A 14,803-nucleotide genomic window follows, 5' to 3' on the forward strand; every position below is an offset into this window, starting at 1 on the left:
AAGAAAAATCAAAGTCAGTCTCGCCAAGTGTGGTCTAGAGAGATTTGCTTTCTCGATACATATGCAGCTCTCTTGCTGCTGGGAAACATGACTGTACTTTGAAAAGCTTCAGGAGGGACAGGCCTTTGGATCTTAGCCTGCAGCTACTGTCAACTGCTCATGATACAGTGGCTCTAGGAGCCAGAGCTCTTGGAGATATGAACAGTCCCAGAATCAATTCTGTTCCGTACCTTTCCACAGAAATTTTTGGCCCCTTTGGTAGAGGAGAGACCCAAAAGGACAGAAGTAGAAGAAAGGGTTCTATAAGAGTTGGGGGAAAGATGGAGTCATGCCTCAGTTAGGAATGTTTGGTTCAGGGGAAGTAGATGCCCAGGGAGAGGTCATCCTTAAACCATTAGTTATGAGATTGGCTCAAGAATACAACATACACTTGTCCTGCAAAGAGCACTCTGAAAGAGCTGTGAGGTTGCAAATTTAAATAGAGGAATGTCCTGGTGATTGTCCTGTGGTGTCAGTTCATAAGACAGGGGAGGGAGCGTGGTCTTTGAAGAAAGACGCTGTTTCCACTTGCATGTGTGTTGCCAATCAACCAGACAGACAGGTTTCTTGCACTTCAGAGCATCTCAGACCATGTTTTTATGCAGCTCCCTAGAGTGATAGATGTGTCATTCCAAGATCCCAGCCTAGAAACTGGCACATGCTGTTTTCCTTGGAAGGCTCAATAAATGAAAGTAACAGTTGGAGATTGTATTCCATGGGGGAAATGCATGGGGATATTAAGAAATATCATCTAGGAAAGTTTTACCTAATGTGTGCTCTGTGGGCTAGCAGCATCAGCATCACCTGGGAACTTGATAGAGAAACAAATGAGCAGGTGTCACTCCAGACTTACTGAATCAGAATCTATCTGTGGGAATATGTGTCTCACGAGTCCTCTAGGTGACCCTTATCCACGCTGAGGGTTGAGGAGCATTCCTCTAGAAGGGTTCAAATGGAAAAGTCGGATGCATTATTCTCAAGAAGGAAAACCACAAGTGGTTCTGTTTAATATCAGTCTGTCTGGAAATGGTTAAGTCTTCATAATAAAAATAGACAAATGTGGTACAAGGGGCACTGCATATGAATTTTAAGAACAGTGAAATAGCAATAATATAGCTAGCATTTATTGACTATTCCCTAGGTGCCAGGTTCCGTGCTAAACATGTATATTCCTTGTCTGACTGTACTCTTATAATAACCCAGTGAGGTATGTATTATCTCCATTTCACTGATCAAGAATTTGAGGTTTAAAAATGTGAAATACCTGCTAGGCAAGATGCAGACCCTGGCACCTTATAGCCCTGTATCCACTATACTATATGACCTGGCTACTGTCTCATTAGAAATCAACTGTACTTTGAATAAATTTGGTTTTATATATCCCTTGGGGACAAGATCAACATCTTATGTTGGCGCCCCTGTCACCAGTACCTAGCAGAATGCCTAACACATTAGGGACCTGCTTATTTATTTATTTAAATAAGATGTTGGGGGTAGGATTTTATTAATTAATTTATTTATTTTTGCTGTGTTGCGTCTTCGATTCTGTGCAAGGGCTTTCTCTAGTTGTGGCAAGCGGGGGCCACTCTTCATCGTGGTGCGCGGGTCTCTCACTGTCGCGGCCTCTCCCGTTGCGGAGCACAGGCTCCAGACGCGCAGGCTCAGTAGTCGTGGCTCACGGGCCCAGCCGCTCCGCGGCATGTGGGATCTTCCCGGACCGGGGCTCGAACCTGTGTCCCCTGCATTAGCAGGCAGATTCTCAACCACTGCGCCACCAGGGAAGCCCCAGGGACCTGCTTATTGAGCTTAACCAAATCAAAGAGGAAAAATTCTTGCTTTTGGTGCAAAAATGAGATACAACTTGCAAGCTGAGGTGGAACATGAATTCAACCTGTGGATAAATGGAAGGAAGGGCCATGTACTAGAGTGCAGAACAGTGTCAATGCAGAATAAGTTACAACTTGCATCCCGGGGTCCCTTGTCACTCCTCAGACAGTCCACCCAGCCCTTTCCTCATTTCATTTATTCAGTCTCAACCCTTTACTAGCTATATGATCTTAGGCAAGTGAGCCTCCCCTGACTCCCATCCCTAGCAGTGGTTAGCTGCTTGCATGTAGGAAAATAAAGGGGAAATATTTGAATTTAACTAAGGCTGTGTTTGTCAGATAAAATGGAAAGAAAGAGGAGTAAGGGAGTTGACAGTAGTTTCAGGGAGTGATTATAATGCACCCAAAACTCTAAACTGGGGGTGAATGGAGTAAAGGCAAGAGGGAATGGGGAGAAAGAGAAAATATATTGTGCTCAATAGACTGGTGATGGAAGGCCTGTAGCAGTGGGGTACTAGAGTTAATGAACTGGAAAATGGGAAGTGGCATAAGATCGTGGGGTACATGAAACTGAGTTTAAGAAAGTAGTGTAGGGCTTCCCTGGTGGCGCAGTGGTTGAGAGTCCGCCTGCCGATGCAGGGGACACGGGTTCGTGCCCCGGTCCGGGAAGATCCCACATGCCGCGGAGCGGCTGGGCCCGTGAGCCATGGCCGCTGAGCCTGCGCATCCGGAGCCTGTGCTCCGCAACGGGAGAGGCCACAACAGTGAGAGGCCCGCGTACCACAAAAAAAAAATAAAAAAGAAAGTAGTGTAATTGCTGGATGATAAGCACCAGGTAGGAGGTGATGGGGGTGGAAGCAAAGGTTGCAGGGAATGGGGGATACTTTACCCCTACATTTCTGTTTCTGTTATCTTATTACACTTATGATATACTTAGAAAAGATGTTGAATGATAGCTGTGGTAATGGGTATCTTTGTCTTATTCCTGACTTTAATGGGATTGCATTTATCATTAACTTTGGTGTCTATTATTTCAGATATCCTTTATCCTGTGAAGAAAATTTCCTGTTATTTCTAGCTAGTTGCAGTGATCCTATGGTTTTCTCCTTTGACCTATAAATATGATGAATATTTTAATAATAGATTTCTAAGGTTGAACCGTCTTTGCATTCCTGGTAGGAGTCATTATCTATTAGCCTTCTAGCAGACAGCCTGATTGAGTCTGCTAATACATTCCTTCCCTTGGCTGCCTGCATTACTGGTTTTGAACTGACTCCTAATTAACTTCTTCCCATTTCTCCAGGTTGATGTCTTATTCTACCTTATCCTCCCTATTCCCAGTTGCATCTGCACTGCTGACCTCTGCTTCCTTTCCCCTCTCTAAGCCTCCTTTACCCAGAGCGTTGTTGGTTGAGGGTGGAGCCTAATGGTAATGCTGCTCTTTTTCTCTCTGTGGGCTGTCTGGGTACTGGTTATGGGTGCTACATGGAAAATAGTTGCACTTTGGTTTAGAGGGCAACTCTTTGTCTTTTAGCTTTTTCCTTTTGAATTCAGGTAAAATGCACATAACATAAAATTAACCATTTTAAAGTGTACAATTCAGTGGCATTTAGTACATGAGCAGTGTTGTGCAACCATCATTTCTATCTAGTTCCAAGGAATTTTGTCACCTGTAAAGGAAACCCCATAACCATTAGGTAGTAGCTCCCCATTCCACCTCCCACCAGCTCCTGGCAGCCACTAGTCTGCTGTCTCTTTGGATTTACCTGTTCTGGATGTTTTCTATAAATGGAATCATAGAATATGTGACCTTTTGTGTCAGAGTATACACATGTTCATAGCAGCACTATTCACAATAGCCAAAAGGTGGGAATGGCCCAAATATTGATCAACTGTTGAATGGATAAACAAAATTTGATATGTCCATACAAGCGGGTATTACTCAGTCATAAATGAAGTACAGTGTGTTTGAACCTTGAAAGCATTATGCTAGATGGAAGAAGCCAATCTTGTAGACTTTTTGGAAAATAAGATTAGAGAACTTACAGTTAATCTAGGGGACAGAGTGGGGAGAGCTGTATGAAAGTCAGAAATCAATTTTAACCCAATATAGAGCAGAGTCTACATCTTTTCAGTTTATCTCACTTTGTACGCTTCTTAGCTGTTGATGTTAATAAATGAAAATTCCCGTTAAGTAAGTGTGATGCCAATGATCTTTTCACAGGTTCTACAACCATCAGTAGCTGGTGCTTAAATATTCTGGGGCTATTAATGCTAAAACTGCTTTTTCTGTTTTTAGTAAGAGATGCTAAAAACCTTGTACCTATGGACCCTAATGGCTTGTCAGATCCTTACGTGAAACTGAAACTGATTCCTGATCCCAAGAGTGAGAGCAAGCAGAAGACCAAAACCATCAAGTGCTCCCTCAACCCCGAGTGGAACGAGACATTTAGATTGTAAGTTAAAATCATTGCAGCCCAGCCTGGGTGGTGCAGGTTGGGTTGTGTGGGCCACCTGAGGTTGGGGAGGTCCTCTCCCAGCTTCTCTTTCTTTCGCTTCTTCCCTGCCTCCCTCCTTCCTTCCTTCCTTTCCTTCCTCCCTCCATCTGCATTTTTGCATTGCAAGCCAAGTAAAAATTGGAATTTTTTTTTATACACTGCTGAGAATGTCTCTGGTGTGGGAGAGTGGGTGGGATGGAAAATAGTGTGATGTGTTGCTAGGTGAAGGCAAATTGTGGGAGAAGCTCTGGGTCTTGGCAAACATGGGACATAACCCATAGGGTGTGGGGATGACCTCTCTAGGGCTGGGTGCGTGAATAATGCTGGGCCTGTAGCTTGCCGGGAGCTCTCTGCCAGCTGCCATGGAGGATTTTACGTGGCTAGTGCTCCAAGAATGTGGGTTCACTTCTTGATGCATCTGGGCCAACAAATATGACATATATCAGCCGATATTTACTGAGCATGTACTATGTATAACGAGCACTGTATTAAGTGATCTAGCTTCGTTGGTCATTTCATCCCCATTTTACCAACAGGGCTTAAAGAGATTAAAGCACAGGCCAATGTCCCACAACAAATGGAGCAGGATTCAGCGACAGACAGTCTGACTTCAAGGACCATGGGCCAAAAGCATGATTCCTTGTGGTGCCTCGTTCCTTCTTTCCCCTCTCAGGGCAAAACTGGGGGCCTATCTCAGCCTCAGTCAAGGACATGCCCTAGAACAATCTCCCCTAGACTGGCACCATCAAGACTCTTTCCTTCATACATTTCCTCAGCCTCATCCTCAACCTGCATGTGTGCAAACACTCACACAATTATATGATTGACATCTATAGTTCTTACAGTGACTGTGTCAGTAGGATTTCCTGAACATCATGGATCCTATTAGGACATAAGGCAGCAGAAGTAGTTAGAACTGTCCCTGTCAGAGCTGGCCTAGGCCCTCCACCTGTTTAAACAGCTGTAAAACAGGAAAAGCTCTACCTCCCTGGGGAGCTTGCCTGGGATGGAAGGAAACTGAATATGTTTCTTACAACAGCTTGTAATCCTTAAAAATTCCTACCTTCAGGCTTTGTCCTCTTGTACATTTCATCCGCTTGAGAAATCACCATAACCTCCACTGACCTCTTTTTTTCTCCTTGCAGCCAGCTGAAAGAGTCGGACAAAGACAGAAGACTGTCTGTAGAGATTTGGGATTGGGATCTGACCAGCAGGAATGACTTCATGGGATCTTTGTCGTTTGGGATTTCTGAACTGCAGAAAGCTGGTGTTGACGGCTGGTAAGGGAAATTTCACTTTGAAAGCAACAGTACAGCTTGGTCCATCAAAATGTGGGAGCAAGTATGTTGTTTCCCTTTTTCTCCTAAATGTGAAAAACTAAAGCAGAATCACAAAGGGAAAGCTGGTAGATTGGCTCTGCCTCATAGATGGTTTTATTTAGTCCTCATGCAAAAAAAAAAAAAAAAAAGAAAAAGAAAAGAAAAAAGAATTAGTTGCCAATATTTTCAAAATCAGGACATTTCCCATAAAAATCTGGACCTAGAGGGCAAAAATGAGGACAGTTGAATAGTTAATACCCCCTTTAGACAGGATGTGGATTTTCTATTTGCCACAGTCCTCACCAGTCCCTGTTGTTTTACAGCTGCCCCACTTTACACAATTATATGGCTTGACAGGCCCCATGGGCACTAAAAGGGCTCTCACGCTTTACCCAGAAGATACGTGTAATCCACTGTCAGATTCTGACCCCTTAAGAAGATGCTTCTTCATTGGGACTGCTTACCAAGCCTGGTCACAAAAGTGCTGGAAGGTTGCTTGTCATAGTCAGCTGCAAAATCTCCTTTGTTCTGACATTTTTGCTTTATTCCCTTCTAATGGCAAAAAATCCTTCCCCAATATTCCCATCAGAGAGGCTGGATAAGTCCTCTTTGGCAACTGTTTCCTTCCCAGTTACCTGAGTAAAGGAGTCAGAAGAGATGGCCCACCTTGGCACTAGAACTTTGGGAGAAGTAGTCATTAGGGGTGCTCCTATCTCTTTAAGAGAAATTGTCTCATTTCTGAATGGTCCCTGCTCAGGGCTTTTTCAGTTACAAGTGAAAGACAATCAAAATCAAACTGGTTTAGCAAGAAAGAGAATGGATCACTGGGCCCTCACATCCTTTCCATCGTCCTCCTTACAACTTCCTTGTCTCTCCTCCACATTTATTGTAGGCTTTTATTCAAATAATATATTGAGGATCCACTCCGTTCTGGTCACTAGAGATACAAAATAGTAGAAAATAGTGTTTGATGCTGATGAATGCTATAGAGAAAAGTAAGCAAGAAACAGGGGTAGGGACTGCCAGGGGACGGTGACATTGTGGTTTAATAGCGTGCTCAGGAGGGGACTCTCTGAAGAGGTGACATACAGCCAAGACCTGATGGGGGTGAGGGAATGGACCATGTGAAGATATAGGGAGAAACTGTCCCACACAGAGAGAATTAACCTGTCCACTTTGGTTGCAGAATTGTAGGGACCTCTTGCCTAGTCGATCCTTTTCCAAGCTTCCATGTTCAGTCTTTCCAAGTCCTCTGGCTTTGTGTAAAAAGTGACATGTTGTTGGATTTAAAAAAAAAAGAAAGAAAAGAAAAAAGAAAACGTTATTCTGAAAGTGTTTTCCTCTTTTCCATACGGAAGTGTTTTAACACGTTTGGTCTTAATTTCTCCATTTTTGTCATGGTGTTTCTGTTTCTAAAGGTTTTATTTTTTTCCTTTGCTATTTCATTCTTTTCTTTTTTTTCTGCAGCTGAACAGATTATCCTAAAGCATTGTTACCTTAAAGTCATATTTCTTTAAGCTTTCTTTTGTTATTACTAATAGTCATGTTTTGGTCTTATCACACACAAAAAATAACAAAAGCTTTGGAATCAGACGTCGTGGCTTAGAATTTCTGTCCTACCACTTCCTAGCTGTGTACCCCTGGGCAAGTTCCTTTGCCTTTCTGTGCCTTCTTTCCTCATTCGGAGATAATAGTGGTAATTAAGTCATAGGATTGTTGTGACATTAAATTAGTTAATGTAAGAGAAGTGCCCAGTGTCTGGTAAATAGTAGGCACTCAGTAAGTGTTAGTCATTATTATTAATTGAATAATTATTAGAAAAATATAAATAAGCAAACAAAATATTATCGGGATCCCATTGCCCAGAGATAATCACTATTGACCATTTTTAGAGTTTTTTTCTGTGTGTGTGTGTATGAAACAAAAATGAAAACTTACTGTCCATACTGTTTGGCAGTGTGCATTTTTCACCTAACAATACATTATGAACCCTTTTCCCTATCATTCAGTAATCTTAGGCAACATCATTTTTAGTAGCTTCATATAGTCCATTCTTATAGATCAGCCTCAATTTACATATTTACATATTCTTATTATAAGATATGCAATGCTTACCTATATAAATAATTCTACAGTAAACATACTTATAGTGAAACCTTTGGGCATGGCTTTAATTATTTCCTAATAAATTCCTAAGCCTGGAATCAATGGCTTTGAGACCATATGCATTATTCAAGTATTTGCCATAATGTTCTGTAATTTTTTTCAGTCAATTTACATCCTCACCAATGCTGTGTGAGACTTTTCATTTCACTCACACTTGTCAACATCTGGTATTATAAATTTCAAAGATGATGCAAAGGCTATACATATTTTGTTACTAATTATACATATTTACATAATATACATAATATGATACACGTTTTTATATATACTTTTCTTATTTTATAATATAAATATTTATTATTATTATACATACATTTGTTACTAATTATGTTGAATGTTTTCATTTGTATATTGCCTTTTTTTTGTATTTATAAGTGACTATTTCCGGTGTTTTGCCTATCATTTTCTTATTAATTTAGAAGAACTTTTTTTTTTTGCGGTACGCGGGCCTCTCACTGTTGTGGCCTCTCCCATTGCGGAGCACAGGCTCCGGACGCGCAGGCTCAGCGGCCATGGCTCACGGGCCCAGCCGCTCCGCGGCATGTGGGATCTTCCCGGACCGGGGCATGAACCCGTGTCCCCTGCATCAGCAGGTGGACTCTCAACTACTGCGCCACCAGGGAAGCCCTAGAAGAACTTTTTATGTAAGAAGGATAATACTATATCTTTGCTGAAATGTATGTTGCAATATTCCCCTCTTTGATGTTGTAGGTTAATTCTGGTAATATGCATTTTTTTCTTAGTAATACATAAAGCATTCCATTCAACTCTGATTAATATAATAAATATCAAGCCAACTGCCAGAAAAAGTTCTCTAGTTTATCCACTGATTCACTAGTTGTTTTCTGAATTATCCATCCTAGTGTTTACTGTCTCCTATGGATTTTAAAATTTACTAATTATATTTTTCTTCTGAAAGTAGTCTTTCCTAAGCTCAGATTGTTGCCGCTTCATAGATGCATCAACCTCTTGGATCTCATTGAAAATATGAGTTAGATATTTTCTGGAATTTTCTCTCTTTTGGCACCAGTTCTATTTCATGGGAATCTGATTCCTCATCGTTTCTCTTTATTTTAATGAGTTTTCCACATGCCCTCCTTATAGAAGGGTGAACACAGAAATGTTGAGTGTCCCTGTTCTAATCTTTCACATCCAGATGAAGGGAGAAAGGAGCCTTTTGTATTTTTTGGAGATCTTCTTTGTTGGATCGAGGGTCCTGGTCCTGTAGATATTTGGGAGAGGGCTACGGCTGGAGTCAGCTGCACGGCAGGCAGCCCTACTGCCCCATGGAGGGGCATCTTCCCCCTGTTGGTTTTGTGCATCTCAAAGTCGGAAGGGGTTCCTGCTCTTCTTTTCTAATGGGCACAATTGTCCGTATTTGGAGGCCATAGTGACAGCATACTGGCCACAGCAATCGTGAGGTGGTGGTGCCATGCTCTAACCAATGCCCCAGGTGCTGACGTGTCCTGTACTTGCTGAATATAGTTCGGAATTTTTGACCCTCGTCCAGTCCCTGCTGGTCTGTTCCAGGGTTGTTAGTGGGGTCCTGTTGAGGTTCCCACTGGCTGATCACAGCTGGTCAATCCTCTTTGATGTGTATTTTCCAAAGTATGGGGCCCCAAATGGCTTAGGTAGTACATGGTTGGGGCATCAGCCATATTGAATTGTATCCTGACAAAGCTATTCTTTTTTTTTTTTTTTAATTTAGTTTACTTACTTACTTACTTACTTATTTATTTATTGGCCGCGCCATGCAGCATGCAGGATCTTAGTTCCCCGAGGGATCAAACCCGTGTCTCCTGCATTGGGAACGTGGAGTCTTAACCACCGGACCGCCAGGGAAGTCCCAAAACTATTCTTTTGTTGGTGTTGCTTCAGTTCTTGAGTTTACTGCAGAGAAAGTCTCAGAGGGCGCTGGTGTATCCTTAATACTCTTTAACCCTTGCTGCTTGCTGATCCCCCATTTTAATAAAAGGGGCAGGTATTAGTCTCAGAGCCTTTGGTAAGCAACACCATCTACTTGGCTTTGAGTAGCTTTGATTTGCGTATGCTTCATTTTTTACAGATACATACTTTCTGCTTGTAACAAGTGTTGTTGGCTTTCTTTACAAAGAAGAGATATAAAGTGTCTTTTTAAAGTGAAGTTATTATTTGAAAAGACGATTTAATGAAAAACATTGTCAAAAATAACATCCAGATTTAGCAAAATCCACAAAGCTGGAGGAATTTTGCCAAACACTGCTCCGTGCTCTCTTACTAATACTTTAATTTGCAGAACTTTCTGGAAGTCCCTGCTGTGTGTATAACACCCTTCTTGATTCCCAGCAAAGATACAGATGTTCTCTTACTTTTGTATTTATTTAGGTAATTTCTTTGGCAGTTTGGAAGATGAGCACTGAATATTAAATGTGGAGGTGTCCAGGCTCAAATTGTCATCTCTGCTTTGAGTCACCTATCTCTCTATTTTTAGAAGCTTGCCTAGGAAGATTTGTGAATGGAGAAAAAAATTGTGATGAAAATTGTAAATTCTGGTTAGAAAGTCTCTGGGGGTGAGGAGTTTTGGGTTCTTTTCCCCCCTGCTGACTCTAGTGCCTTGGGAGTGTCCCTTTTCCTTCCTCACACTCATCTCAGTCTGACTAGATGGAAACATCTTTGTGGTCTAGAAACAAACCGAAACCATCTTGTTTATTATAGTAATATTAATATCAGTAACAATGATGATGATACCTTTTATTGAACACTTGCTAAATGCCAGGCACCAGGCTTATCATTTTACATGCATCATCATGTCTCAGCTTCACAGTCATCCTATGAAAAAGACTTTTATTCCTATTTATTGATGAGAAAAATCGAGGCTCAGAGGGCCTACCTAGCTTCAGTTATCCAAAGAGGCAAGGGAAGAGGTGAGATTTGGACCCAGGCATAGTTTGACTCCAGGGCTTGTGTACTTTCTCAGGAGCTTGACTACCGAGCACTTTGGGAAGGTTTCTGCATAGAAAAACGGCGTCAGTGAGACAAGTCCAGAGTCATCCAAGTGCTGGGATGGCCGGGTGGCAGCATGTGAAAGGGGATAGAAATGCTGGGACAGCGTGATAGGAATACGTTGATGGTGGGAGATCCTCAACATTCTTTCAGAATCAGAAAGCACATAATGGACCAAAAAAAGTAGGTAGAAACACTGAATGATATAATCAAGAAAATTATGTGTGTCTGTGTGTGTTTAGAGAGACAGAGAACCTTGCGTCCTATAAACCCATTTTTTTCTGATGTGTTTCTGATGGTTATAAAAATACATAGTGTCCCTGGCTACACACACACACACACACACACACACACACACACACACACACACACCCCAAAACAAAAAACCCTCAACACATGTTTTTGTTTTTGTTTTTTTAACATTTTTATTGGAGTATAATTGCTTTACAATGGTGTGTTAGTTTCTGCTTTACAACAAAATGAATCAGTTATATGTATGCATATGTTCCCATATCTCTTCCCTCTTGCATTTCCCTCCCTCCCACCCTCCCTATCCCACCCCTCCAGGCGGTCACAAAGCACCGAGCTGATCTCCCTGTGCTATGCGGCTGCTTCCCACTAGCTCTTTACCTTACGTTTGGTAGTCAACACATGTTTTTAAAGTAGAGCTTTCTATAGACTTCCCTCCCTTATCCTAATCAACAAAATTATATTAAGTAGAGTCATGGAATTTATCTTTCCTTTGCTCCCTTTAGGTTTAAGTTACTTAGCCAGGAAGAAGGCGAGTACTTCAACGTACCTGTGCCACCGGAAGGCAGTGAGGGCAATGAGGAACTGCGGCAGAAATTTGAGGTGAGATGTCTTTCTTTCGGCATCAGTGGGAACCGGTTGAGTCTGCCTCTGTACTGTTTTTCTTGTTTATGGTGTGGTTTCTACCAAGGCCTTTCCTGACCCTGTGCCTTTGCGATGTGGTTCTGCTTTCCAGAAAACTCCTATTTATCCTTCAAGACCCCAGTTAAATGTCCCCTGCCTTGTAAAGTCATTCTGCCTGCCTGTCCTCATTCAGATTTAGACTTTTCCTTGAGAGTGTTCATTCACTACCCAGGTCATTTTGATGGTGGCTTGGACAGGGATGTTAGTAATGATGAATGAAAGCAGTGGACAGGGTAGAGATATCTTGGAAGCTCAGTCAAGTAGGCTTGCTGAGGGATAGAATCTGGATTTGGATCTGTCGGCAGGATGGTGCTGTATTAACAAATGGAATTGATAGTGCTGGTGACTCCGTGAAATACCCATGGATGCATTTCTCGAAGATTAAGAGCCCTTGGCTCTGACCTTGGGCCATAGCGCTGGTCTGCTTCTACCCCAGATAAGCCCCTTCCCTTCTGTGGAGCCAAATAGACTCCATACATGAGACTAGTAGGTATGTAGGACATCCCAGTTTTACAAAGAAAACGTTTTGGGGAAAATAGGTTTGAGTCCCTTCGTTATATGTGTATTGAGTGATTTTAAAGTAGTTTCATAAGGGAAAACACATTATTTTGTTCACAGAAACTTACTATACTGAGTCTGATGGGAAATCATCAATTCTAGATGAGCAATGATGGCCTACTAATTCTGAAAAACGTATAAAATAGCTAAAATGAAATAGGTTACTGTCATTGTTATTCATCAAGTAATCACACAGGCAAATAGAAGCAAAATATGACGAGGTGAAGTTCTGTGAAAGAGAGGCCCATGGCGCTTTGAGAAGATACAAGAGGGAAATGTAACCTTGTCTGAGAGGGCAGGGAAGGAGTCATTGAGGAAACAATAGGGAAGTTAACCAAGTAAAGAGGGGAAAAGAGCACTCCATTCAGAAAGGCGAACAGGTGCAAAGGCCCTGTGGTGGGGAGTTATATAGCAACTCTGTGACACTGAAAGAAGGCCAGCGTCGGTAGAGAAGAGAGAGCAAAGGGTGAGTTCACGGTGTGGCTGGGAGGTGGGTGGGGTCAGAGTAGAAGGACTGCTGACTCTAGCAAGGGTTTTGGCATTTATTCCAAGAACCATCTTAGTGTCCCCTCAACTTGATAGGACTCATACTTGTATACTGACCCTTGTCTTGAGCCTGTGCCCTCCGTAAAACCTGGTGATGGTTCTGACCCAGTGGGACTTCCCTTCATGGAAACAAGTGGAATAAACATGTTAGCCTTGGACTTAACAGTCATTCTCCAGTGTACTTGATCACTGAGGTTCATCCTTATAGAGCAGCTCGCTCAAGCCCAAACGAGTTGATGAAAGGACTTTCCCTCCTAGGAGAGCCGAGACCTGGACAGTGATAACGTTTTAGGACAGGAGGGCAGGCCTTCCAGAGAACCCTTTTCTTCTCCTTCCTTCAACTTTCTGATGGAGTGGTGTCCGTTTGCTGCCGAGTTAAAAATGTCCTCTTGTGGGTGAAAAAAACAAGACCAGTGTTTTCTTGTATAAAATGAAGTCTCAGTTTTGCAAAATGATTTCTTCTGTCTTAGGGCAGCCAGGGTGACATTTCAGAACACCCAGGAAAACATTTCCTACATGAACAGAGCATTTGTCTGGGCCAGTTACTGGCTTGAAGGAAAGGACTGTTTTATCTGCGTGCAACAAAATGTGTCCTGTATTTCCCGCAAGAGCCTGCAAATGCTTGCTTATGCCTGAGTGGTAATTGCTCCACACCATAGTTTGTTGATTAAAAAAATGTTTCCAAGAGACCGAAAATTGTTCACAGACACATAGAGGAATTTCAGTTGACCTTGGACGTGAGAAATGTAATCCCTGTGCAATAACCAATTAGCCCCCAGAATGACTCAGAAATTACTTTCAAGCCTCTTATCTGGAGAAATTCTGAGTGACAGTAAAATCGAGCTGCAGAAATTGGGGTAATAGAATTTCACGGTAGGGTGAGCTTGGTGAAGTTACCACACATGGTATGCTTCAGAACATTGGAGGAGGCTCTGTTTGGGGACTTTTGTCTGGCTGTGGCCTTGCCGATGGGCCAGGGAAGGGAAGACTCCATTTTGCATGGTTCAGAATGGGTCTTCTGACAAGCTTAGAATTTTTTAATTTAATAAAGTGCTTACTATGTGCCATTTATTGTTTTAAGTGCTTTAGAAATATTAAGTCATTTAATTCAGTCCTTACAACCACCATGACTGGTCAGTACCTTTATCATCCCCCTTTATCTTTTACAGATGAGGAAACTGAGGCCCAGAGAGGTTAAGCAACTTTCTAATATCCCTCAGCTGGTCATTGTCTAACTTTGAGTTTCCCCAGAAACAGACTATAAGGATTCAAGTGCAGGTGGTTTCTTTGGGAGGCGAGCCCAAGAAGCATCGAGAGCAGTGGGAAAGTGAGGCAGGGAAAGGAAGGGAGCTGGAAAAGTATGTCTGATCAGCAAGTTACCACTGTGGGCAGCTGGGGTTTAATCCTGCCGGGGATTAACCGGGCCGCAGCGTTTGCAGTCAAGGGACAGGCAGCTGAAGTATTATCCACCAGCTCCCCTCCCATCACTGGCTGAAGGCTGCTTCCAGGGGTATTAACCTGCCAGCACTTTCAACTTGGCCTGCTTGTGGGCTGTGCTTGCTCCTGCAACCAGGAAAGGAGCCTGCAGGCAGAGTCACAGGTGGAAGCGGCAAGCAGCCCCAGGTATAGAGAGGAGAGGGCCCAGGGGTCTTGGCTGGATACCTGGAGCCACATGCGTGCCGCGTAGCCTATTCTGTTCAGGTGGTTCGAGAGCCAGCCTGCCTGGATTGGAATCCCAGCTCTGTCCCTTCCTTGCTGGGTGCTGAAGGCAGGTGACTTTATTTCTCTGAGCTTTTGATTCCCCACCCGTATGTATCATGGCTCTTCTGACCTCCCATGGTTATGTGAAGAGTGAGTGAGATAGCATTTAAACCAGTGTCTGGCATGTCATATCATTCAGATGTCAGATGGTTATTATCCTTAGCAGCCCTCTCCC

General features: G+C 42.7%; 1 protein-coding gene across 5 annotated transcripts in view; it reads left to right on the forward strand.

The window, feature by feature from the left end:
* The window catches only part of PRKCB (protein kinase C beta), a 309,888-nt gene that overhangs the window by 212,006 nt on the left and 83,079 nt on the right, over positions 1-14,803 (forward strand). For all 5 annotated transcript variants that reach the window (XM_029221907.1, XM_029221908.1, XM_029221906.1 and 2 more), the window contains 3 exons: positions 4,165-4,321; positions 5,509-5,643; positions 11,586-11,682. In XM_029221907.1, the coding sequence (XP_029077740.1) occupies positions 4,165-4,321; positions 5,509-5,643; positions 11,586-11,682 (389 nt within the window). The remainder of the gene's footprint in view (positions 1-4,164; positions 4,322-5,508; positions 5,644-11,585; positions 11,683-14,803) is intronic.

Source organism: Monodon monoceros, unplaced genomic scaffold (assembly GCF_005190385.1).
Source record: "Monodon monoceros isolate NGI ecotype Baffin Bay Population unplaced genomic scaffold, NGI_Narwhal_1 Super_Scaffold_13, whole genome shotgun sequence".
Taxonomy (NCBI): domain Eukaryota; kingdom Metazoa; phylum Chordata; class Mammalia; order Artiodactyla; family Monodontidae; genus Monodon; species Monodon monoceros.